The sequence below is a fragment of the Anas acuta genome, chromosome Z (assembly GCF_963932015.1).
Source record: "Anas acuta chromosome Z, bAnaAcu1.1, whole genome shotgun sequence".
Taxonomy (NCBI): Eukaryota; Metazoa; Chordata; class Aves; order Anseriformes; family Anatidae; genus Anas; species Anas acuta.
In genome coordinates, this window is record NC_089017.1 from 9,267,673 (window position 1) to 9,294,855 (window position 27,183).

At 37.9% G+C, this 27,183-nt stretch overlaps 1 protein-coding gene across 3 annotated transcripts in view; it reads right to left on the minus strand.

The window, feature by feature from the left end:
• The window catches only part of FYB1 (FYN binding protein 1), a 67,752-nt gene extending 40,965 nt beyond the window's left edge, over positions 1 to 26,787 (minus strand). For 2 of the 3 annotated variants that reach the window (XM_068665855.1, XM_068665853.1), the window contains exons 1-2: positions 26,644 to 26,787; positions 461 to 1,610 (exon numbers count right to left, since the gene is read on the minus strand). In XM_068665855.1, the coding sequence (XP_068521956.1) occupies positions 461 to 1,610; positions 26,644 to 26,646 (1,153 nt within the window). In that variant the 5' untranslated portion in view covers positions 26,647 to 26,787. Of the gene's footprint in view, positions 1 to 460; positions 1,611 to 7,723; positions 7,881 to 26,643 lie in introns of those variants that run through there. The other variant, XM_068665854.1, reaches the window with a different exon arrangement.
• Between the last annotated feature and the right edge of the window lie 396 nt (positions 26,788 to 27,183).

The following is a 27,183-nucleotide window of genomic DNA, read 5'->3' on the forward strand; positions in this document are numbered from 1 at the left end:
TACAACAGCTTATAAGGACGTGTGGTTAGTCATTGTGAAAGGCAAAAAAAAAAAAAAAAAAAAAGGTGTGGTTACTACAGGTTTACTATCATTTTGATAGCCATCAGACTGTGCCCAGGAAGTTCATAAGACAACAGGACACTGAACATCAACACCTCATTTATAGGAAGTCAGGACTGAAATGTCTGTTGAGAAAAATACTTAAACTCTCTGCTGCAAGTAATAAATACTTAACAGTTTCAAAAAACAAATGAACCCAACACAGAAAACATCCCTCTTACACTCTCTGCTGCTGAGGGAGAGGAAATATAATTTTAATTTCTGCCCTGTATAGAAGAGATGTCCGATGCACAGGTCTTGTGTTATTTCTGAACAGAATGGAGGATTCCACCTGAAATAAATCGAGTGCTAAATAGGTTAAAAAGAAATACTCATGAAAGCAAGAACAGAGAGGACTCACTGTCTTTTGGGATGCTCTTCTGGAACTTTTCCAGGTCCACGCTGGGTGGTCGGCAGGGTTTCTGCGGGGGCTGGCCCAACTTGAACAGTGGGGGCAAGGCTTTCCTTTTTGGGGCTCCTGAGCTCTTGTCCCCATCCTCCTTTTCTTCTGACCCACCCAGTGACTTTCCTGCAGCAAACACTGTGCTCATCTTACGGAACTTGGGAGGCGATGAACCAGATTCTTCCTGGCTGACTTTGTTGAGAAAGATATTCCTGGCAGCACTCACCCCCTTTTCTTCAGTCTTTTCATCCACGTTTTTGGCGGTGCCTTGCGATGAGCTGGACCAGTGGCCAGTAGGTTTCAGAGCCATGTTAGCAAAATGACTGCTTGCAGTTTCTGCAGCACAGTTACTATTTTCATCTGTTTCCTTTGCAGCTTTGAAAGAATGTATTTTTGGTCTAGGGCCTGCTACACCTTTATGCAGAAGCGCATTTTTACTTGAAGTGTCTTCGCTGTGGGAGACCTCATGGTTTAGAGAAGGCTTCTGTGCAAGAGCTGGTTTAGAGGAAGGAGGCCTGGGCTCATTTTCTTGTGATGCGGACATGAACTTTTCCTTAACTCCAGCTACTTTTGAAAATACTGGTTTTGCCTCACTCTCCTGTGGTGCAAAATTTGAATTTGGTTTTGTTCCCAGAGGTCTTTTTTCTTTCTCATGAGGAGCAGTGCTAAGAGGCTTGTTGCCTGCAGGTTTTGGATACAGAGGCTTTGGCTCTTCTTTTGCCAAGTCACTGGTTTTGGTAGTGGGTTTAGTGCATCCAGTTTTTCCATCATTGTCCCTATTAGTTGTCTGAAGCTGAACCCCAAACCTTTGTGCCACTGGTTTCAAATATGGGGGCTTTGGATCCTTTTCTGTCTTATCATCAGCTGAAGGCTTGACCCCCAGAGCAGTCTTAGGATGAACAGGTTTGTGAAAGGTACTGGGTCCTGAAGGAGTAGTTGCATTTCCTTGACTTGCAAATTTCTCAAGTGCTGCTTTCCTTGTCTGTAATCCTGAATGGAGAGGTTGTCCTGCAATTTTGAAGGGTCGACTGTTACCAGAAACGTCCTCTGAGGGGTTGTTACCCGCGTTAAATTTCGCCATGAGTGACTTCACATCTGTTTTGCTGTCCTATGAGCACAGAGAAATAAAAAAGAAACAGCAGCAATGAGAAAGTCTCAGTTGCAATGTTCACACATACTGTACTTTAAAGAGTTTCCTGGTCTGAGGCTTGTAGTACTGCTGATTGGCTGTGCAGATATTGTAGCACATCTTCCTGTAGTGTTAGAGAAGCTGAATATTTTGTTAGATCATTGTTATGGTTATATAATCTAAAATTTTCACTCTAGGTAAATTTTCACTCTAAAATGCCTTTAAAGAGTGGTCATTCAGCTCCTTCCTACTGTATAGTAGTATGGTTCATACTATGGTATTTCATACTATAATTTTTGTTTATTTCTGGAATGGGGAAGTGAACACCTGTAAAATACATGAAAATACCTACTACTTCAAAATTAAAGCATCCCTAAAAATTATGAATTTCCTACAGTGAGAGGCGTAGACTGTGTTGGAACCTAGGCAATATGACAGAATAGTGTTAATCCCATCAGATCTTTGAAGAACTGAAAGTTCGCTTGTGAAAACAGAAAATCTTCTGGTTTGGGGGGATAGGTGTCAGTTTTTCTTTCCCTTCTCAGCAATTATATTTCCTTCTGCTCTCTACACCCCACCCCCAATCTCCATACCCCTTTTGACAAGCTTTGTCCTTGTTTCTGTTCTACATTTTGTATTTGACAAAAGCTGTGTATGGTTGGATGGAAAGTAAAAATACATGGAGAAGAATAGGAAGAAATGACAATCAGTAAGCACGAATAATGTCGAAAACATTTAGCCTCTTGAAAAAAAAAAAGGAAAAAAAAAAGAAAAAAAAAGAAAAAAGTGAAATTTTACTTTTTTTTTTTTTTTTTTTTTTTTTTTAATCAGGTGACTAAAGTGCAGTTTCACTTGAAACTATCTTAATTGGTCAGATCTGTTCATTACTGTTCAAGATCAGCCTTCAATATGAACTGAGAACAAAACCTCAACACAGTTTGATTCAGTGCAATTATAACACAGTGCAATGAAGGACCTGAGCAAAGTATAGTGATCTGGTCCCACCACACTGGACTGGGGCCACTCTTGGCTTCTGAGTGTCCTCAGCAGCAGGGGGGTCCTTTGCCAGCAGACATTGGTGGCAGACTTGCAGGTACAGTGGATACAGAGACATAACTGTTTCACAGCTTGTACTCAGTGGGATCTGTTTTGTGTGGGGAAGTTAAAATATAAGACTTAACAATATGAAGCAGGGATGCTATAACTAGGAGGGGCTCTGAACCATTTGTTTGGAAACAAAGAGTATCACTACCAAGTATAATATGTAAAGCTCTGGAAAAAAAAATTTAGAAGGAGGTAGAAAAGTGTATTGTGTCTTCACTCAGTATGGTTTAATTGAATGTTCAGTAACTTAAAAACAAACAAACAAACAATCAAAAAAACTTCATTAACAAGAGCTTATGAATTGTGGTCGTCTGCTCCTTTTGCCTTCTGATTGATTGTATCATGTTATGATTTGCCCAGTACACTGTAGTAGTTTTACCCATGACTTCTGCAATATAAATTTCCTAGTTTTTCAATATCACCAAAAAAAAAAAAATCAGTCTTTCCAAACTGTATTGCATGGCAAAGTTACTTACAAGAAAAGAAGCCAAAACAAGATGAAACCTATCCCCACAGCACCATTGTTATCTCTTTTGCTCATGTAGGGAAGGGAGGAAGTACACGTTTACTATGGAGATTATCAGGTTTAAGCTATCTACTGCTGGTTACCACAAGTGCACTCAGACACACACACAAAATCACAATGCAGAGATACATATATCAGAATCATTCAAGATTCCTCCCGTATTACTCCACAAAGCACTGATTTTACACATTTAAAGAGAAAGTTAAACTAATTACTATGCCAGAAATAATACCAAAGACTTCTGTCTCTGATCTATTTGAATTAGTACTAATGCATGTTTCATTGGTATTGTTTTTCTATAACAAAATCTAAACCATCAGAATTACTGTAATGTTCCCTCAGTGCTTTAATTCTTCAGAACTTGTAAATGACAAGTTCTGTGATCAATTGCCTGGCCAACTCAACAGCTCATTTCTTTGGAAAGGTGTAAGAATAAATTGATTCTTCTGCTATTCCTTCCATTTGTAATTTAAGAAAGTGTACTGTGTTAAACTACAGTAATGTGGATATTCTGGACAAGAGACTTTAAGCATATAGACCTTTTGGAAGCTGGAACTACGATTTCAAAGAAACGTTTCATTTTATGATATGCAGTTTCTGAGAAGTTTTCTGCATCCTGGCAATAGCAACATCAGTTATATTCATACAGGCTTTCACTAAGCAATCCACTACTGCCGTGTTAGGACTGTTTATTTTCTCTAAGTCCTACTGAAGTCAATGATTTATTTTAATAAATTTCTTCCCGGTACTGTGAAAAGAACCTTGCATTAGTCATGCAGCTATACCAGCTCTTCAAGAGTAAAAAAACATCACTCCTGGGGATGCAGAAGGGCTTACAAACAGCACTGCAACTTCTTTTACTTACTTACAGTCAGTAGTGAGTAGTAAGGGTAACACTCTAAGAAATTGGGATGGTAAGAAACTGGGAAATGTTTCTGCTTCTTTTCAGTGTATGTCATCAATTATTGCTTTAATAAGCTTACTTTATAGCAGGAGCCACGTTGTGGATTGTAATGTGCAACCTGACTGGCCAGGTAGACAGATGGGGAACTGGGAAAAAGAGAATATTTTTTTTGTGACCCTGCTCACAGAATAATCCCCACAGTTTCTGCATTTCCCTTCCCAGAAGTGACAGCAGTTACCTTTTCCATTAGCATATACAACAGGTTGTAATTCATGAAATGGGAACTTGAAAAGATTATGAAGTTAGATTAAGTTCACGCCAACCTTCCCACCCAAAGTGCAAACTGCCAGTTAGACAGAGGATTCTCATACAAGAAGTACATAGGTCACTTTCTGAACTTTCTTGGGAAACTGCAATATTTTGGCCTTTCAGCTTCTGAACTGAAATGGAAGCAGCACAAGGTAAACAGTAACGTTTTCTTTGCAAGGAGATGGATGCATTATTCAAATGTGTTGGCTCATATCTAGAATAATGCCCTTGTTTTGGTTCCCAGATTTGTATGTACAGCACTTTCCCAACTTCCACTGCCTTCAGCAAGAACCCACACAGGTAACAAAATTGTACAGAAGTCTTCCATGAGAAGATTATAATTACTTTTCAGTGTAAACAAGTACAATTCTTCGTTATTTACAATATAACTACTTTTTTTTTTTTTTTTTTTTTTTTTTTTTGTACAGAAGTACATTATAATGAGAACACAAGAAAAATAAATGTTTAAACTCCATTCTTCCTGACTTTTCTCTGAATATTTCAGTCTCAAATAACCTGTTAAAAACAAAACAAAACAAAACAAAAATCCCACACTTTGTTTTGTTTTGTTTTGTTTTGTTTTGACATAAATATATGTTATTTAAGTTCTAGTCTTGGTGAAGCCAAAAGATCATTTCACTTCAACTTCCCCTTGTGGTTGTTTTTTCTTCAAATAAATAGAAACACTGGATCAATGAAATCAACAGAAGATGTCTGTATGTAATCTTTAGTTAAGCAGATAACCTCTGTGCAACTGCTGACTGTACAAGAAACCATGCAGTTCTTCAAAATGCATGCAGGTCTGATTTATGAGACCAAAAAAACAAAACAAAACAAAACAAAACAAAACAAACAAACAAAAACCTCTTTTCACTTCTCACCTGTAACTTTTTCCTTTCTATTGCCACATGATAATGTCTCAACAGGTCTTTTAAAACTCATATTTCATTTAACATAATAAAATCTTGGTAAATTTGCTAGGAGGCAGTGAAAGAAAGATTATAAAACTACCACAATTTTAAGAAGTATGTATATTCATGAATTCTGTGATAATGAAAAAAAACACAGAAGCTTATAAGCACTGAATGAATTGGCCTCTAAACCATGAACAGGATATGATGATAAGGAACAGAATAAGGAAAGAAAAAGCAAGGAAAACGATGAATTAAAGTTAAATACAGATCTTATCTTAGCTGTCATCATAAAGGCCTGATTTGGGCTCTACTAAGGTTAATGGGTTGAGGAAGTTTAGCTGTTTGCATAAGATGCTAGTGTTGTTCTAAATTCATTATAATTTATTGGAATTTTAGTGGAATACGTTGCTCAGAGAAGCTGTGGATGCCCCATTCATGGAGGTGTTCAAGCCCAGGTTAGATGAGGCTCTGAGCAAGCCATTCTATGATTCTATTGCTTGACTATTTCCCTTTCCAGATGGAGAGATTTCAGAATTGTATTTATGCAACACTTTTTGTTTTTAGAAAAGACAAATAATTTCCAAGTTGCTTTTCTTCCCCTTGAATGTAATAATAATTACTAGTTAAAGAAGACTTCCTCTAATTGTGAGTTCAGCATTTGGACATTGGAACTAAGACGTTGCACGACTCTGTATCTCTGAATGTAAGTAGCACAAGTATGAAAAAAAGGCAGAAAGACAGCATCAGTCCAAGCAGAAAGACTTGCTGATACAATGATTGGCATACAAGAGGAAAGAACCCTCATCAAATTCAAAACAATGAAGAGGTGGGCTGTTTTGCTCATTGCTTTTGTTTTGAAAGACAGACCTCAACAATGGAGAGGATAGACAGAAACCTAAGAGATTCTTTGGAGAAAGATCAATTGCCTATATGTCCTCCTGACTGAACCTTTTCAAATGTCTCTCTACCACCAGCAGACAAAATTACCACATTCACATGGATGTGCAACTGTTGAAACTAGACAAGAATGTTCCAGCCTGACTATCTTCTTCATCATGCATTCCTCTACATCTCTTTTGTCCCTCTCTTGTCACATTTTCTCATCATTCACATAAATCATGTGACCAACAACATCATAATGCAGAAAAATGTGAAGACAATATAATTCTTGCACCCAAAGTGAGACCAGGACTAGTGAAGGCATAAGGCTTGACCAGAAGTGCTGGATGACATCTGAGCTTGGTCCCAAAATTGCTGTCACATCTTGTGCACCAGGCTAAAGGATCTATCCATGCATGGTCATCTCCTCATCCCTATGGTCTGGTAATTTCAACACAGAGATTAATTTTTCTTTTCTTCCTTCTTTTTGGTACTTGTTTACATCAAAATAGAAAAAACACCAGCAACTCAGTCTTCAACAGCTTGGGAGCTTCAATGTTGCACCAAGAAATTCTGTCCAATAAAAGCTGATTGATTAATATAATTTTCTGAAAAAGTATGTTGATATTTTTTGATTAACCTGGTTTTATATAAGAATTGAGTTTCTTGATACTTAATACTTTTTATATATATATATATATTTCTCATATGCTAATCAACGACTTTCAGAATAATGCAGTTTTTATAGCAAATATGCCAAGAAATGAAACAGCCAGATCCCTTCCTACTCAGAAGCCTGTTTGCATACAGTATATACAGCAAATACTTTAGGAGCATCTTTGATTTGACTCTGGTTATTCTACTACTATCAAGGTAACATGTCTGAGTCAGAAGATACAAAACCTTGAGTTCCCAACACTGAAAAGTTCCTACCATTACACTTTGAATTTTAAGATCCCATATGATTTATTTTTTATTTATTATTATTATTATTATTTTTAGCATTAAGCCATTGAATACTGTTCTGACTCACTGTAGGAAAGAAAAACGTTTTCCACAACCCACTATGAAAAGATACTTACCTACACTGATATCTTAATTAGGAGTATGGTATATTAAAAAATACCCTACCACAAAACAACCAGCCACAAATAATACAAAAGCAATTACGAGAAAAATAATTGCCTCATTTCTGTTACTCTTCAAAATGCAAAGGTCACTTAAGTTAGGGCAGCTTTTAGTAAAATCTCAGGGAACCAAACATAAAGCTTTGAGAGAGAAAAGACCATTTCATCAACTTAACGTCTTTTCAGCTCCACAACTTATTTCAAGTAGGATCTACAATTAGCATTTCCACTTACATGAGGTTATATGCAATATATTTGATTATTTTTTTTTTTTTTTATCCTGGAACTTTACAGTTTTATTTCTAAGACAAACGTGTACATCAATTTACCTGGACTCCCCAAAGCTCCAAATATTTTGATACAGGCAGAAAAGCTGGCTCCCTCAATGAGAAAATCCACAGGGTTTGTCACATTAGTAGCCTGTGCTCTTTGCTAACAGAAGTTCTGCTTCTCAAAGAGGGTTTGCATAAGAGTGCTGCTTGTGGTTTTTATTATCATGATCAGTAGAAAAAAGCTGCTCTCCACAGGATATTAGGCAAAAAGCAGTGGAGGAAAAGGGAACTAAAATTTGTTCAGACTGCTTAGGTGCTGTCATCAGCAATATTCACTATGTGATATTTAAAAGCAAAGTGAGCTCCAGTACTGCATTTACCCCATATTGCAGAGTCCTTTGAAGCTATATTGGTAAATACAAGCTTGAATCTTTACAGAATAATATTTGAGAAAACATGTGTGGTAATTACAAGCTTAAAGACAGTAGTGGACCTCTCAGATCAAGTTAAGTCCCCTGCTGCCAGCAAAGATCACTACATCCATTCCCACTCATTAACTAAAGATGTCAGCTTACATATCTGTTTGCTCCCAACTTTGCTAGTAGGTTCTGCCATTCTCCTGGCCAGTGTTTTAAAGCTTTTGCTTTATAGAGATTATTATTATTATTTCAAAATTATGACCATACATTTATTTTACTCTTTTGCCTCTCACTTTATTGCACAAATCAAAGTATGATACAGGACAGGGAAATTAATATTGAGAAAATAAGCTTCACAAAAAACTGTAAACATGGAGGTAAATCCAAACCACAAAGGAAGAATCCTCTGCTACATACAGCTCAGTGAAGTTGCTGGAGCTCTGCATGGCAATAAGACTGCAGAAGAAAAAATTTGTGACTGAGTTTCATTAAAGGTTATTTGGCTCTTCCTCATTGTTTATCACTTCCCCTTCTGCAAAACTTTATTTATTTTGATGTTTCAAAAAAGCATTGGAGGTACTTAATACTTCTAGATTAATTTTACAATCACTTCTATTTTAGCTAGTTTGGAAGCATATTAGTGTTGGATGGAACTTATCTGAGATAAAAATACTATTACATGTTTTAAATTTGTCACTTTCCTATGATAATTTTGTTGTTGTTACGTCAGGCAACATTTTTTTTCTTAGTGGGAGATATGCATTCCTGAGCTATTCATGAGTTCTTTATGCTATTCATTCTGTTGTACACTATTTGATTTATAAAATCATATTTATTTGTGAAAATAAACATTCATTGCCAGTGGTGAACCATTTATTATTAATCTTTAGGCAGATTGTAACTGTTGTTCTAGTTGGCAGTTTGCTCAACTGTATTACAGTGTTAAATGTATCAATATAGACCTTTTTCACTGGTAAACAACACTGCAAGGTTTGGCTCACTGTAACAGCACTAGGCAAATCATACTGTGATCAAAGAATGAGCTGTTCTTTGCAACTCTGACTGCTAGACAGTTCCTGCCATCTTCCCTTTCATCCAGTGCACAGAAAATAAATACATCTCTAACTGATAGAATGCTGCTGAGGAAATAAATTGCAACAAACACAATAAAAATATCAGTTTAAGCTGTGAAATTGCTCTGAAAGTTGCCCATGTGCAATATCTATACTTTATGCTTCATTTCACACTTGGAGATGCAAGAGCTTCCTAAATCGCCCCTCTTTTTATCCACATAGTTCTGTGGAGGATATTTGTGAGTAGTTTGAGGGAACTAGTTGTTTTTAGCAGATAAGAGAATCTGAAGGAATTAATATTTTAAGGAACAAAACCTTCATGCTTGCAAGTGCATTATAGCTATTTTGCTTTTTTCCTATTTTTTTTTTTTTTTCACCAAAATCCAACAAGCAGTAGCAGCAGAAACAGCAGAAATAACAGCATCACAAAAATATATTTAAGCAAGATAAACATATCAATAATAATAATGCCTTCCTTACACAATCATGCCATTCCAGACTCTGTGTAGACCAAAACTGGCATCTAAATCCCAGCATAATATTCTCGTGTGCAAAATTTATTACTAGTCATTTTTTATTTTTTATATTTTATTTTATTTATGTATTTATTTATTTTTGTAATAGAGCATTTACTCAGCTTTAGTTTCCACATACCTTTGGGAAAAGTGGATACTTAAACATTAAATTTGTCCAAAATAGATTAAAGAAAAAAAAAAACAGAGAGAGAAAAAAAAGAAAAAAAAAATCTCACTGACTTTTTCTGCTGCAAGTGCTAGTTCAGCCTTTTAAGGTAACTTTTATGTACTGATGTTGTCCTGTATTCTGAAATGTCTGGAGAGTCAGGCATTACTACCTGAACAGCTTAGGTTTCCAGTTCAGTGCTTATAGAAAATACAGTCATGATCTTGTTACCTCTGTGGCTGCAAACTGTAGTGGTGAAATGATACTGAGAAAAAGCAAGCAAATAAACAAACAAAAAACAAACAAACAAACAAAAACCCACAACCCTTTTTCTTTCCATGTTAACACAGTTCGTTTCACTCATCTTAGTCTACTACGTGATCCCAAAACATATGTTACGTGACAACATAACAGAACTGATGGTGAATGAAGAATGAAATGGGAGATAAAGAATACAGAAATGATTTGCTTTATTAGGTAATCTTTAAAATATGCCTAAAAAAAAAAAAAAAAAAGCACATAGGAGATCACCTTTGGAACGCTACAAAAATATAATTAAAGCAAGTTGGCAATTCTCTTTGTAAATCAGAATATTATTCTTCCATCTCTAATATACAGTACATATATGTGGAGTGCTTGAGAAAGTCAATTTTAAGAGTTTTTCACTGAAGCCTGTATTTCGATCTCCTCACAACTCTCAGCATATCTTTTGCCCCCTAGTGGCAGACCAGGAGCAGCAGAAGAAATGATGCATTTTTCCTGCTGAAAATCTGCTTACACATCCCTATACTCAGAGGATTAGTTTATTTGGTTTCACTCCTGAGGGATAATATTTCAAGTATCTTAATAGTGTTAAAGGACAAGACAAGAAGTTAATACACCTGCTTAACACCGCTGTGCCAATCCTGGAAGTCTGGAGTTTTGAGAAAAAAGTGTCATCTAGATGTCATCCACGACAGGTAGCTATGGCAGTGATCTTGTTACAGTGATCCTTTGGAAAGTACCTGAAATTCAGTAGAAACCTGACATTCCTGAACACTGACAGGAGCTTCTGCATTCGTTGCTACATTTCTTGTAGAAGCAGCCTACATTATCTTTGTATCTCCAGACAGGGCCAGACTTCCTGAAACATGTGCTGTTCAATTTCCCTGAGGTTGCCATTTGAAAGTGGGTTTAATATTTCTGACAGAGGTTTGATGCCTTTAGGAGCGAAGTAACAGCATTGTCTCATGTTTAAAATGTACTGTCATGTATATAGGAAGAGCTGGGCTTCCCAGATATTATTTGTGGACAGCTGACAGACAGGATTCCCTGAAAGCTCCTCATGTTGATGCTGTGGCTCTTTTAAACTGCCATAATTCAAGCCTTATAATCTTATAGCTGTTGAATTTTATTACAATATTTATGTTTGCCCAAACCAGGAGTTGTTGAAATCTGTTTCCACTATTTAGATCTCCTTGTATTAAAAGAAGGTAGAATCTGAAGAGTGAATACAGAAGGCAAAAGATGATGTCAGAATCTAGGGTGGTTATACTTTGTAAATGATGTATTTCTGTCATCAGGAAAAGACCAGTGTACTCCAGAGTGTCACAGTCACATGCACACCTTGTGGAAGAAAAGTTATGCTCCTGGTTTTCTACTTGTTTGTAAGCACCGGTGCTGCTGATGCAAAACACCTTCAGTTAATAAATAAATAAATATATATATATATATATTTTTTTTTTTTTAATTTGAGCATAGCAGTGCTATGCTCAGTCCAGGTAGACTGCAAGGAAATCCCGGGCTTTCATTAGGCAGTTTAGAAAACCTCTTGAAAGCACTGGGCTTTCGGAGGCAGGCAGCAGCCATGGCATGCTCACCACTTGTGCCTCTCTGAGGGCTGCAGCTGACCACAATTTGCAACTTGACTGGAAGGTCTATTGAGCTGAATTGCAGGTGATATGTTTTTGCTGTGATTGCTGAATTTGCAGTTGCCAACTCCTGGCTAGAAGGAAGAGGTCCCAGCCCCAGGCCTGCTGGCTATTTGGTAAGGCAGGCAAGGTGAGAAGCTGCTAGAAGCAGTGGATGAGTGGAAGGTGGTAGAAACCAGGATAAGAGGGAGGACAGATGAGCATGGTAGGACTACAAGGAGCTGGGTGGGGGCAGTTCATGTGGGGAGAAGAGCTCTGGAAACGGGAGGCTGGGTAACCTTCTGCCTTTTTACATGATGTTGTGCTCTGTCAATCCCCCTGTGCCTCTTGAAGGTGGCCTGGCCCTGCCCCACCATCGGATTGTGGGGCGCTGCCTTGCTCCATCCTCCCTGCCAGGGCTGAGCATGTCAGGGAGGGCCCCAGGAGGGGCTGGAGTGAGCATACGGGCGTGGAGCATGGGGCAGCCATCTCAGTAGTTGCTGTGACAGCTATGTCCTAATAGTGAGGGAGAAGAATGAAATGGGGAAAGGAGAGAGAGGGTGAGAAGTGAATGAGGAAACCGTGTTCTCAAGCAAGAAGTTACTTCAATTCCCTACTCCTACCACATACCCTTATGCAGGCAGGGGATTATCTGCTGGCTTGGCTTCCCCCTCAGCATCTCCCCGAGCTGCTGATACCAGGACGAGGAAGAAGTGGAAAAGCAAGAGGAACAGCCAGCTTTAGCAATAGACCCCTGACTTCCCTTTATCCTCCATGTGTCCTTCCTCTCTTCTGCCTGGGAAGAAAACAAATGTGCAAAAACATGCAAATCCCTCACCAGCAGTTATGCAAAGGCTGTGGGAGGGGAATGTCTCTGGACTCCCCATGATTTCACACACAAACTTTACACTCTCCTTTCCTACCCCCTCACAGAGTCACAGAATGGCCGGGATTGGAAGGGACCTCTGAAGATCAACTAGTCCAACCCCCTTGTCGAGCAGGATCTCATAGAGCACATTGTGCAGGATGGCATCCAGGCAGGTTTCGAATATCTCTAGAGAAGGAGACTCGATAACCTGTCCCAGTGCTCTGTCACCCTCATAGTAAAGAAGTGCCCTCTCGTATTCAGCTGGAACATCCTGTGCTTCGGTTTGTGCCCATTGCCTCTCCTCCTGTCACTGGGTACAACTGAAAAAAGAGTGGCTCCATCCTCTCAACACCCTCCCCTCAGATATTTATACACATTAACAAGGTCTCCCCTCAGTCTTCTTTTTTCCAGGCTAATCAGGCCCGGCTCTCAGCCTGTCCTTGTACATCAGGTGCTCCAGTCCTCTCATCATCTTTGTAGCTCTCCTCTGGACTCACTCCAGTAGTTCTATGTCCTTCTTGTTTAGGGGAGCCCAGAACTGGACACAGTACCCCGGGTGGGGCCTCACCAGAGCTGGGTGGAGGGGGAGGATCATCTCCCTTGAGCTGCTGGCAACACTCTTCCAAATGCAGCCCCAGATACCATTGGCCTTCTTGGCCACAAGGGCACACTGCTGGCTCATGGTCAGCCTGCTGTCCACCAGGACTCCCAGGTCTCTCTCTGCAGTGCTGCTGTTCAGCAGGTCAGCCCCCAGCCTGTACTGGTGCTTGGGGTTGTTCCTCTCTAGGTGCAGAACCCAGCACTTGCCCTTGTTGAACTTCATGAGGTTCCTCTCAGTCTTACCCTCCAGGCTGTCAAGGCCCTCTGAATGGCAGCACAGCTCTCTGGGGTATCAGCCACGCCTCTGAGCTTTGTGTTGTCAGCAAACTTGCAGAGCATGCACTTTGCTCCATCATGCAGATTGTTGATGAACATGTTGAACAGCGCTGGACCCTGTATTGACTTCTGGAGGACGCTGCTAGCTACAGGCCTCCAACTAGACACTGCACCACTGAGCACATCCCTCTGAGCTGTGTCATCCAGTCACTTATCAATCCACCTCAGTGTCCACTCATCAAGGCTGCACTTCCTGAGCTTGTCTATGAGGACGTTATGGGAGACAGTGTCAAAAACCTTGCTGAAGTCAAGGTAGACCACAGCCACCGCTCTCCCCTCATCTACCTAGCTAGTCATCTCATAGAAAGCTATCAAATAGGTTAAGCATGATATCCCCTCACAGCTCTTCAAATCTCATCTGCTTTTTGTGTAGAGAAACAAATAAAACCCCACCATTCCTAAAAAGCATCTTGGCTCCAGGCAAAGTCTTGGTTTCACTGCTTTCCCTTCTGGGCACAGAGGACTCGCAGCTGGTGTCTGGGCCTCTTCAGGTATCACCTATCTCAGTTACCATTAACTTTCCCTGGGAAGATGGCAGCAAAGGGCCTTTACCCTTCAAAATCTTCTCATTAAATATCTGAAGAAAATCATAGAAATATTTGTGAATTCAGCAATATAGGCTTTGTTATTATCATTTGATTTCTTATGAACAGATAGTTTCTTTTTAATTGAATTAAAAACTGCAATATCAAAACTACATTTGGTAGCTAATGTCTGAGTCTTATCAATGGTGGGCAGGCTGCTTTTGCTTTAAAAAAAAAAAAAGATGTTTATTTTAACAAACAAACAAACCTATCAAAAGCAGACTTTCATGATCAATTTTGGTAAGGCAAGTGATCCCTGACAAAAACGTATTTTAAAGAAATGCAATTGACATCATTCTATACTGCAGATGCTCTCAAGTAAGTACCTATAGCAAGTATGTCTGAATTTGAAACGTGGAATAAAGAAAATGAAGGCTCAATTTAAATTCTCAGTTGTCATGAATCTTTCACCATTCTGCCTTTGCACCCCTTCATGGGGCTTCTGTGATAGTTCATATTATTTAGTATAACTGCAACCATTAACAATTTTAGAGTCTGTTCTCATGGTCTTGGATTTTAACTTTATGCTGTATTACAAGTATTTTAATGTTCTAAAATAGGAAGGGGGAAAGGTTGGGTTAAAAAACTTGGTGCTTTACAGTGTAACCTTAATTATATTTTAGGAATGTTATTTATATTGCAATGAAACTTTCTTGACTTATGTTGTAAAGTCACTTTACCCAGACAGTCACATGGGTAAAAAGTGTGCATTTTTGCCTGCGTATCATTAACAGGTTTCAGGAAACAGATAGTTACTTCTTCATGCAAGTCCTGTTTATTCACTGAAGACTATGATACAGAAGGAAAAAAATATTATTTTCAGGCTGGAGCTCTTTTGCTTCTGATCATGTGGCAAGAATAACACAAGGAAAGTCCAAAAAGGAGCTGCACTGTAGAGCTCACCAAACACCATGTTCACCTAAGTAAGGTATCATGTAACATCAATCTCTGATATTGTTGTGTAATATCTCTTTTTCTAACATTAATGTAGTACTTTACAGGGGAGAACATTTACAAACACTTCTATTACAACTTTAATCTTTCATGACAAGCTTCTCAGCAGTTGAGAAATGCACATAACAAGAATTAATTTTAGCTGGAACTAATTTTACAACTTCAAGCACAGTAGATTAAGCATGAGATATTTTCTCTACCTCTTAGAAGGGACTTACAAACTAGTTAGTACTACAAACTTTCAAGGATTTTATCCCCAGTAGCATGTAATAACTTTTTTATAGAGACTCTGCTTTCGAAGTTCAGAAGCAGTTGGTAAAATTTTTGTGCTCTATGAGCACTACATGAATTACTTCAAAATGAGACATAGTAGTGACTCTCAGCTTTGCTTGCAGTTGTTGCTGTTCAGATGTTACCTCATCCACACCTGAACTGCAGATAATGTTCCTCCATACAAGTAGTTATTGTGCTTATTGTATGGCTGGTCAGAGACTTCACACAGGCAGTTTCCACACAGCAGCTAATCAGCTATAACTTGCTGGGCTGTGCAGCTCGATTACCAATTACCTGTTTCTCAGCTCATTTCATGATCTCAGTGCAGAGACTGAGTGCTAGCTGAGAGTGCAGATCTAGGCCAAAGTACAGTGAAATGGAACTTGGCAACTGAAAGCATTTAAGGTTATTTTTTGTAGAGCAAAAAATGTGTTATAAGGAGGTAGAGAATACACTGGAATCCCTGCCTATGTACAGTATAAAGTAGGGAGATGACTGTAGAATCAGGGTCTGGGTTATGAAAGGGAGGACATATGATAAAAGAGTGAGGGAAGAACACACTTCATGCTCAGGTACTTCCATTGGGCAAGTGGAGTTTTAGAATCCCTTACATAGGCCTTGCATGCTTGCTTTCTTGCTGCAGACTCATTATACATATAGAGCATCATTCATCCGTTTGCCACTCATCCTGTGCATAGTTTCTGCAACTTCTGTTAGTCAACAGTTTAACAACCTCAATGGAAAATTCACAATAGAAAAATTGAGCCTGTGCTGCCATAGTGTTCAGTCACCTTGGCAAGCAGCACTTTCTCAGTGTTAATGTGGGGCATGGGACACCACACAATTGCACCTTAAAACAGTGCAATCAAAGAGCTAGGATGCTGTAATGATGTCTACCATTCTTTGTATGCATTTGTAACAGTAAAGTTCTGATGGGGGAAGCAGTTCCCCACTCATAGCCCACAGGTTTGATACTATAGAAATTTAAGACTGTTCTATATCACATCACTGAATAAATGCAGATTGAAAATATTCAAGGAAGGAGAAAGAAAAAGAGAGAGAAAGAGAGAAAGAAAGAGAGAGAGAGAAAGAGAGAGAGAGAGATTAAGAGAAAGAGAGTGAAAAAAGAGAAAGAAAGAGAGAGAGAAGGAGAGAGAAAGAGAGAGAAAGAAGGAAAGAAAAAAGGAGAAAAAAAAAAGGGACTGTGGCATGGGAGAAGAAGTGCTTTTCAGTCTAGAGTATATCACTGCTTGAGGTTACAGGACAACAAACAAAGAGACAGAGGATTAGAATAACTGCATGAGAGGAGTGACTGGGAAAGGAGTCCCTAAACCAACATTGCAGTGGAAGAGAAGGATGGTAGGAACATACTCTTTAAACATAGCTTCAGAACAGCTGTGTTGGTTAGAGAGGAACAAAGAAAATACATACAGAAAGTCATTTCTGTGCCTCACATGGGCAGAATACTTCTTGGTCCCCTCACGTCTCCCAGCTTCAATGTCTACCATACAAGCCTTTTGTACATTTTGATACTTTTCTTCCTGGAAGAATGGACTGGTCAAACCTCAGAATTGTTTTAATGTAAGTGCGAATTTTGTAGCGTGACCAACACTTTGGATTGAAAAAAATCCTTGAAAAAGCTTGGCAGAGTGGCTGACACACCAGAGGCCTGTGCAGCTGTTCAGAAAGACCTGGACAGGCTGGAGATCTGGGTGGGGAGGAGCCCGTGAGGTTCAAAAAGGGCAACTGCAGGGTCCTGCACCTGGGGAGGAACAACCCCAGGCACTAGTACAGGCTGGGGGCTGACCTGTTGGAGAGCAGATCTGCGGAGAGGGACCTGGGGTCAAGTTGGAGAGCAGGCTGACCATGACCCAGCAATGTGCCCTTGTGGCCAAGAAAGCCAGTAAGATCCTAGGCTGTACCAGCAGGAGTGTGGACAAGGGAGATGATCCTTCCCCTCTACTCAGCCCTGGTGAGGCCACACATGGTGTATTGTGTCCAGTTCTGGGCTCCCTAGTACAAGAGGGACATAGAACTTTTAGAGAGAGTCCAGCGTAGAGCCACAAAGATGATTAAGGGATTGGAGCATCTGTCTCGTGAGCTGGGCCTGTTTAGCCTAGAGAAGAGGACATTGAGAGGGAAGTTTATGAACCTCTACAAATACCTGAGGGGACAATGTAAAGAAGATGGGGACAAACTTTTCTCGGTGGCCAGTGATAAGGCAAGGGGTAATGGGTATAAATTGAAAAACAGGAGGTTTCAGCACCATGTGGAACTTCACAGTTTGGGTGGCAGAGCACTGGAACAGGCTGCCTGTTTTTTTCTTTTCTTCTCTCTCTCTCTCTCTCTCGGTTTTTTTTTTTTTTTTTTTTTTTGATTTCTTTTCTTTTTCTGTGGAGTCACTCCTTGGTGCTTGCACAATGGTGACCTCTAATGGAGGAACCACTCCCACTATGAATCATATCCCCACAGAATAGTTTAGGTGGGGAGGGACCTCCGGAAGTCATCTTGTCCATCTTTCTACTCAGAGCAGTGCCAATACTTTCCTGATTGCTCAGAGCATTCTCCAATGGGGTTTTGACTACCTACGAGAATGAAGATGCTGCAGTCCTAGTCCTTTCTGTCTCATTATTTGGTTTCCCTCACCAGGGTGTGCGTGTATATCCAACTGGGTTTTCCCTTTTTGCAGCTTGTTTCGAAAGCCTGTTGTTTCCATTTAATCATGAAAGTGTAGCTTTCTTTAATCATGAAAGTGTAGCTTACTGTGTTTGTTATTTGCAGGCACTAGAATCTGCAAATGAAAAGTGGAAACCTAATTCAGCAGGGTCTATTTTAGTTTTATTATCTTTTCACAGTGGCTAACTGCCATGACAGATAAGGAGGCTGCACATACCAGCCTTTCTGCTCCAAGAACTAAAAAATATTTGGGGAAATGTGCACATTGCTGTTTGTTGTTGAGCAGTAGCTAGACTGATGAAAGCTAAGGCTAGCCAGCTGGGCATCTGTTTAAGGATGATCTGTTGTGAAGTTCCTTGATTGCATAGGATACATATGTTGTGGAGGATAGAACAGCTACTGGCTGTGGTGGGGAAAAGAAAGGAAAAAAAAAAAAAAAAAGGAGAAAAGGAGAAAAGCACCAGTGTTAGACTAAGGTAGGTCTGTGCATTCTTGAAGGCTAGTACGTAAATTTTAGCCCTCTCAGCTGCTCTCAGAGGCTAAGTGAAAGAGATTTGATAGAAAACTCATGATGTGTAAGGAATATATTCAGATCAATGGAAACCCAGTTGTAGAGTAATGAATGTATTAAGAGACAGAGGTCTAAAAAGGCCTCATTGGGGCCAGCTGTAAAGACACAACCACCGTGGGATAAACTGCAGGGCCTGTAAACACTTGAAAAGATTAAAGAGATTCAAAAAGGGTTGGGAAAATAGTTGAAAAAATTTCTGAGAGATGGAATAGATCAATGGTTGTAGCAAAATTACTGTTTTGAGAGGCTTTGAACAGGGGACATGATTTCCAAACATTTTTCTTCTCCTTCCTCCAATGAGAATAAGAATACCACTCTCCCTATGTCTCGTCCACAGAATCACAAGGCAGACTCCTTCAAAAGATTAGAGAAGGGCTCTAATATTGTAGTGGTTGTGACACTTCTTCAAAATTTTATTACACAAGCATTAAAGATGCGTCAGCAGAAATAGAAGGAACATCCAGCCGTAGATGTGAATTCAAATGGCATAAAATTTCTCTGATCCTTGTTCCATTCTGTGAAAATATAAGTCCCTCAAGAACAGTTTATATTTTGGCAAATTCTATGACTTGAGATTGGCAAAGGAGTGTCCCATTTTTAAGAACATATAATAAATAGTTACTATGATTTTTCACACCTTTCAGTGATGACAAGAAAAGCAGGGGGACATTGTTCACAACTTTAATACAAGAACATAGGTGATGCTTTTGTTTTCTTCATATCTGTTTCTTGTTATTATTGTTGTTTTTTTTTAATATCAATTTTCTGTGTATTCCAGCATTTGGATTAAGGGATGCTGCTGAAGACAGATGCTATTTTTGTTCATTTCACATTATTTCTATTAAGAGCTAAGCTCTGATGGAGAATTTTTATTCTTATTTTTGATTTGTTGGATTTTCTTAATTAAAAGATGATTTGTGTGAATGTTCTCTTTGTAAGGAAAAATAGCTTAAAAAAAGTATTTTTCTTGAAATAAGCCTACAAATATCCTCAGGTTCTTAATTCCAGGCCGCTAATGCAAATTTGTATGACTTACTGATAAATATTTAAACATATTAAAACACAATTCATTTACAACTTCAAGAAATAAAAAGGGCACATTTGGATGTTGTTCTGTGTCATCTGTCTTAAACTATCAGGAGACATTCACAATATAGTTACATGAGAAATGTGTAGGGTAAATGACTACTGAAAGTTCTCATACAAATATAAACATTCTGTTTTCAAAAGGAAGAGGATATTAGGAAAATGTTGCTAATTAACATCTTTGAGTTGGAGCATAGAGAAATATGGTAGCTGTAATAAATGGTGACCAAACATGATTTCAAGAAAAGCTGTCAAGATGTGTAAGCTTTTTCTTGAAATCAAAATGTTTTTATTTTTTCAATTCCTCCTTCCGTTGGTGTTTTAAAAAAGATGATAGTTTGGCAGTACTGGAGAAAGGGTGCTGGGAGCATTGCATTAACTTCTGCATCTTACTCTTAGTCTAGGAGAAGCAGACACATAAAATACAATGCTTTTCATGTTATAATTTGGGTGGCAAAAGGAAAGATTGGGATCATTTTGTATCTTAGAGTGAGGTAATTAAATGTGTTATGTTCTGTCTCTGCTTCACATTAGTTTATTAATATTTTTTATTGTTTTCTCATCTACATACCTAACACATTTGCCTATCTTAGCCTATGCATTATTACAATTGTTGTTGTTGTTATTATTATTATTATTATTAATTTTATTTATCCAGGAGGAGAAAAAAATAAGGGATGAAAGTGGTATGAAGGTTCAATAAAGGTATTGTTGTGTTGAATTTTCAGGGTCTTTACAAGTCTGTGCACTGACCAAATCACATAGTGCAGGGGTGTGGAAAGTAGTTAATTCCACTTCTGTTAAGTAGGCCAGGCTGATTTTAGTGTGGATGGGCTAAAATCATCTTGTGGATGGCTGTAGCTAGTTCTGGCTTGCCAGTGTTTTTCTTTAATAATATGGTCTTTCATGTTTACAGCAAGACATTTTGGGATAACACGGATCCCAGAGCTTGAGGTGTTCTGAGTCCAGTTTGTCCCTCCGTAACAATATAGAGGCATCACTTGGCATTACGTCTGCACAAAGTTTAGCTGTCTTAGAGTATACTCTAGACAATCCATTACTTTTCCACTGCTTGAATAGCTTTATCATTACATTTTTTTTTCCTTGGTGTCTTATACAGGAAGCTGGAAAGAATTTTTGGATTTATTTGAAACAGATGCTCATTTGTATTTAAAATATTTTTGAAAGTATCCAAAAGATCTAGAAAAAAAAATATTTTGTTTCCCTCATTTTTGTTTCTCTCAGTCTTTGTTTCTCTTTGCTTCTTGTGATTCACTTGGGCTTGACAAACAGAGAAGTGTGCCTGTCTCACAAAGACAATAGCATTCTAAACATTTTCTTTTTCTCAGTCCTGCAAGTTGTGTTTTACACAAAACGATTTCAAAATCTGCTGTGTTCACAGTTAGGCAAGACATAACTTGAGTTACTAGACTTCTGTGGCTATCTGAAGTCCAGTGACCTCTCTAGTCTTTGCAGAAAGGTAGAGGTCACTTTGCACAGACTTCCTTGTAAGGCTGGTCCTTCAGAGTGTGGCTAGGTCTTCAGCTTTTCAGAGAGGCCACTTTTGTGTATTCTGGTACAGAATCATCAGGACTCCATCAAGTCACAAAAGCTGGATATAAAATATAGCACTAGAAAACAGGGATTATTTTTTTTCCTGGTGAAAATAATGATATTAAAATGTATTGGCGTGATATCTCTCATCTCCCTCTCTCTCTCTTTTTTTTTTTTTTTTTTTGTTTTTCTTTTTTTTCTTTTTTTTTTCCCCCTATTATAGAGGGAAATTTGAGGCACATTGGTTATTGGAACAATGTCATTTCCTTGTAAAAATGTTCAGTTGCTCTTTACTTTCATTTACCTCTAGATAGTGGTCAGAAAATAAGCCCCAAGGTGAGAGAAAAATAAACCCCAAGGTAAGAGAGTGCCTTAAGCACCAGATAGAAGATTAATAAAGGCTGGTGGGAGAAGTTTCCACCTCTTTTGTTGACAGAGATTAGTTTGCATGAAACATGTGAGGATTCTTTGGTTCAGAGAAGGAGAAAGTGTAAAGTGTGTCTATAGACTAATAATTACAACACTCACTTAGATCTAGCTTCCATGCACTGCTCCAAGCACTTATTTATTTATTTATTTATGACAAACCAAAGGTAACTCTTTCCCTCATGTCTACTTTGGTCACAGAGCAATTGAACTGCTGGTGATGCAGCAGTCCCTTCCAAATGGGCTTGATAATCTGGTGAGATAGAGAAGAATACATAATTTATAAATGCACTGAAATGAGTCACAAGAAATCTTAAATGGGGGAATCTGCATGACAAAATTTTCTTGTCAAAATCTGAGACATATTCAAAGATAGACAGATTATGAGCGTATCAAGCGTGGACTTTTGCACATGCTGCATATGTGTCTCTAACCGTGTCTTAGCCTTTTAGATTGAACACACAAAGTCTGAGGGCCTGAAGTTTCACATGATTACCTTGTATTTACACCTGCTTTTCTTGCCTTTATTTCTTTTCTTGTGAACTAGACAATAATTGTAAGGTGTTTAAACATCTTATAAAACTCTGAACTCCTCCTTGATGAAAGAACATCAAGATAACATCTTGTCAAACATACGTGCCTCATTCCTAAAATGGTTAACCAAAAAAATAGGTCTCCATAACCTTTTCATCAAAGCTTCCAATGACAAAATTTTTAGTCTGATCAAGCATTCTGTTCTCCTACTTCACTATCCTCAAACTCCCCCCCCCCCCCCCCCCCAATATTTAAGCTGAAAAATTAGCATGACAACAATTAGCAGATTCCTTTATCTGTGAAACTATAGCATCAGCTTCTTTCTCCCCTTGATTTCAAAGAAGAGCATGGCAAAATAGGGGGACTTCAATTTGAATAACCTTAGCATTTGCTGAAATTTAGCTCTTCAGTAGTACAGCTTTACTGAAAGCATGATGTGTTTGTGCACCTTTCACTGTTAACTAAAGCAACTCAACTCTGGGCCTTGAAACAGTAAGTTTCGGAAGTATACCAAGAAATAAAGTCAGATTGTGAAAGAGTATTCTTTTTTTCTGAAGGTAAAGTTTAAGAGGAAGTGTTAGTATAACTGTTTGGAAATCCCTCAGGGTTTTCCCTTTAGGTCGTATGATAGTCTGGAAAAGAAACAAAGCCATAATTGTATGAAACCTGTAACTTCTAAAAAAAAGAGCACCTTCTACCTATCTATCAATGAAAAAATGAAGGAAGAGTGATTTGGAGGAAAAAATAGGTTTAAAAGAAGTCAGGACACTGACTTCTTTACACACTGTAAATTTCTGAATGGACGTGGTCTGAATCTATCTGGTCTGTGGAATTCATTTTGGTTTTTTTTTTTTTTTTTCTGTGGTTCTATGTACTTCATTAGTTGACTCTCATGGTACTGTGCTTGTTATTACATTCATGCCAGATTCTGTATTTTTCTGCATGTGCCCTGGGGACAAGATCACTTTTTCTAAATCACAATTTTTATTTTTATTTTTTAATAACTACACTAATGAATTACATTCTTCTTGTTACCCAGAGAAATCGTGGATGCCCCATCCCTGGAGATGTTTAAGACCAGGCTGGATGAGACCCTTCACAGCTGAATTAGTATATGGCATCCCTGTCCATGATAAAGTAGGTAATCCTAGCAAGCATCTCAGGAAACAAACATCCCTAGCTTTGACATACCCCTTAATGTATTTCTTTGTCCTCCACTGTGTCACTTTTTAGGCCTGACTCACGTCTAAGGATAAGTGCTTATTCCATTTTTTTGTTGTACATACTCTTTCAAACAAATAAAGAAACCCAAGGGAACACTTTTCCTTCATTTAGGATATAACCACTTATAAATAAAAAGAAGATTTTTTTTTTTTAATATTTTCTGATTATCCATTAAAACAGACCACTTGATTAAGTTGCCATTTGTTCTGTGTGACAAAATTTTTTTCTCAAAGGGCTAATGTATTTTGACTGTCTGAAGCAGATGAAACTGTCTCCAAGACAAATGCAATAGAAGTACAGCACTGACCCATTAATGAGTCATTTCAAGGCAAATTATAGTACAATAGTTGTTTTCCAAGAATTGCCAGTATGGTGAATTATTATTATTATTATTTGTTTTTTTTGGTTAAAGGTCATATATATGGTGACTGACAGAAACTACCACAATTTAACTGTGGTGTTGCTGAGACAATGTGAATGTATTCCAAATTGGGCTACTTGGAAAATGTGGCTTTTATTTGTACTTTGGATCTTGTTATGAGATACTAGGAGTTGGGGATTTCTGTATGTTAAACTTGGCACCTTCCTTTCTGTGCCACTTTTAAACTGCTGTTCTAGCTCCGTGTGGATGTTATGACTAAGTGGATCCCAGCAGTTCTCTTTGCTTTTCTGGATTACTTCTAACAATAATTCTTTGTTAACAAAGAGTAAATACAAATAGATTAGCCAATTTCCTTAGTTAGCCATGTTTGTATTAGTAGATTTATCTGAATTCTCATATCTCAAAAGTTCTTTTGCTTCTGACAATGAATCTATAAATTGCCAGTTGCACTGCAGAAAAACAGACACATTAAATGCTATTTCTTTAGCTCAGAAATCAGTGCTAGTCTTAGCTTTAGGTCAAGGGAAAATGCAACCTTTTCCCTTTGCATTCATCAGCTCCAAACTTACATGAAGCAATACCTACCACCAGCTGTTAGGGCAGTTCTATGATTTTCATGTGGTATTATGTCTATGTGTTTTGTTTTAAACTTGTTTTAAACTTGGCTCTGTTATGATGGTCAGAAATGAAATACTGAACTTGGGGTTTTTATCCTATGGATCTTGGGATTCTGTGGTACCTACCTCTTCTCCTTACATCTCTTTCTCTATGTGGTAAAACCAGAGCCAGCCTCAGCCAGATTGTGCCAATTTAATTTCATTGGCTATTTTGTAGGGATAAATTTGTCTTGTCAACCACTCTGATATCAGTCTTGTGTAAAACTGTCAGAAAGCATCCTTTCCTTCATTACTCCACACTCTGCTTTCTTCAGTAGCTTGTTTTTCTTTTCTCCTGTTTGTTTACTTTTTTTTTTTTTTATTTGTCTCACTTATATTGCTATACAATTAATCCCCCCCCCCCCCCCGCAGTATCAATAATGTGATTTACTTTCTTGGTGAGGTTGCTGAGTTGCCTGTGATGCAATGATGAAAGCACACCTTTCCCCATAGTGCTATATAATTTTGTTAGGTAAATACAAGAAGAATCTTAATTCATAGTTAGCATTACTTTGAATTGTCAATCATATTTGGAATCTGAGAAAACAACTTGGAGCTTTAGAGAGATTTACAGAAAAAAGTGGCTCTGTTAATTGTTGCTTATTTTCAAACTTCTTTTGGCAACAGCAGAAGCACTGCATCCAACATATTTGCATATGTGCATACTCCTTCTAAACAAACCCTCCTGTGAAAACAGCTAGACATTGCTCTACATGCCAGTAGAGCAACTTCGTGTTTGCCTCACAATTTTTAATGCAGGATTTGGCAAGTGCAAAGGCTTCATGTGCATTTGGCTCTCCTGAATTGGTAACTCGAGTTGATGAATCTCAGCAACAACAGGAATTCAGCATGTCACAGCACCGTGAGATGTTAGTTTGCTATAACTGTTGTGCCTAGTCAGATCCCTTTTACACGTGCGTAAATCCAGAGTAAATCAAGTGACTTGAATTGAATTTTTTTTAAACAAGTGTAGTATTTCTCTCTTTATCAGTTGATCCTACACATTACAACATTACAGCAGAACATTAAAAAAGAAATAAATAGAATAAGAAGAAATAATCAGTTTTATTTTTTAAATATCAAAAGGTCATTTAAACTATTTAAAGCCATTTTTTTCAGATTCAGGGGGAACTAAATCACTGTATAAAACAGAGGAAACCTCAGCCAAAACCCTCCAAAATTCGTGAAACACTATTAAATGTAAACTGTGTTCTGCATTCAATACTATTTCACATTGTCATTTTATATGAGTTTCTTGTAATGGACATTAGACCTTTTACCCAAGAGGATACTGAATTCTGTAGCTTGGGTTCCTATCTATATTTCGTAAAGTACCTTTTCTCTCTTGGAACAAGATTGGCATATTCAAATAAGAAACACCTTTTTGTTACTACTACTACTTTCAGGAAAAAAGTATATATATTCAGAAAAAAGTATATATACATATGCCCTTTATTTGGGCATATATACAATGATGAAAGTATACAAGCTAGTCCAGGAGTCTTAAACTATTTCTTGGAGAAAAGACAGTCTGAAAAGCTATTCAGATTACACAGCTTTTACCATTTATCTGAAAAATCACTTGCCTCAAAATTTTTGACTCAGTTTGTTAGTAAAATAGTTTCCAAAAATAGCTGCAAATATTTAGGTTTGGAATTTTTAAGAATGTTTCTTTTTATGGAAAAAAAATCTAAAGATTAGCAAAAAATACAACTATGCTGCAAGTTTACAGATAAAAGCACGAATCTTGTTTGTTTGTTTGTTTGTTTGTTTTTTGTTTCAGAGAACTTCTGAATTAAACTAGGATAGTGCAGTGGCTTCCTAGAAATGTAGTTAAGGGTCTTTACTCATTCCCATTTTTGCTTGGTGTCTTATTGACACCCAGCTTCAGAATTCCCCTAGATGCACAAATTAATTTGTCCACTTAGCCTTGAAAGAAGCTGTTGCTTCTTCCTTAATCTTGAATTTCAGAATCAGTAAGGCATATACAAACCAGTTCAGATGGTGAAGAAGCTGAAAAAGACTAAAAAGTCTCTTCATGCCCTCAAAAGCAGGAAGTCAGCTACAAGGAACTGAATTGAAAATTATTAGAAATATGTTTAGAGCTTTACAGTTACATCCACTGCAGTTTTAATAATGAATCTTATATACCCATGTAGTAAAAATAAAATGAATAGAGCTCTGTACTTACCATAGTTTTTGCGTCTCTGTCTCATACAAGTCAGCTAAAAAGTATGTGCTGTACTGGAGAGTCAAAAATGTTCTTTGTCCTTCACTGTGCACTTCCTTTTTTGAAAGTGTATGTGGTCTATCCAGCCTTCACAGGAAAAGATATCAGCAAAATCCTTGTTTTGCATATTATCAGAGACGTAACAGAATTTTTTACAGCATTTGTTTGGGATACACTGCAGCACTGTGAAGGACAAATGACAGTGAAGGAGCATTCATTCATTTTATGAGCTCCAAGATTATAATGAAAAACAGGTATGTGCTGATGAGAAAAATATATAGTTATGTTTTCACTAATCTTTTGCAGAATTAAAGAAGCAAATATATAATATTTATTTATTTATTTATTTATTTATTGTCTTTCATATTCAGGGTTCCCAAGTTTTCACGTATTTAAATTTTATAACCTATCTCATATACCTCTTCTTCTGGCTCAGGTTTGCATGGATGTTTAAAATCTGAAGCCTTTTTCTTCCTATAATAAGCTGACCTGTATTTCTGT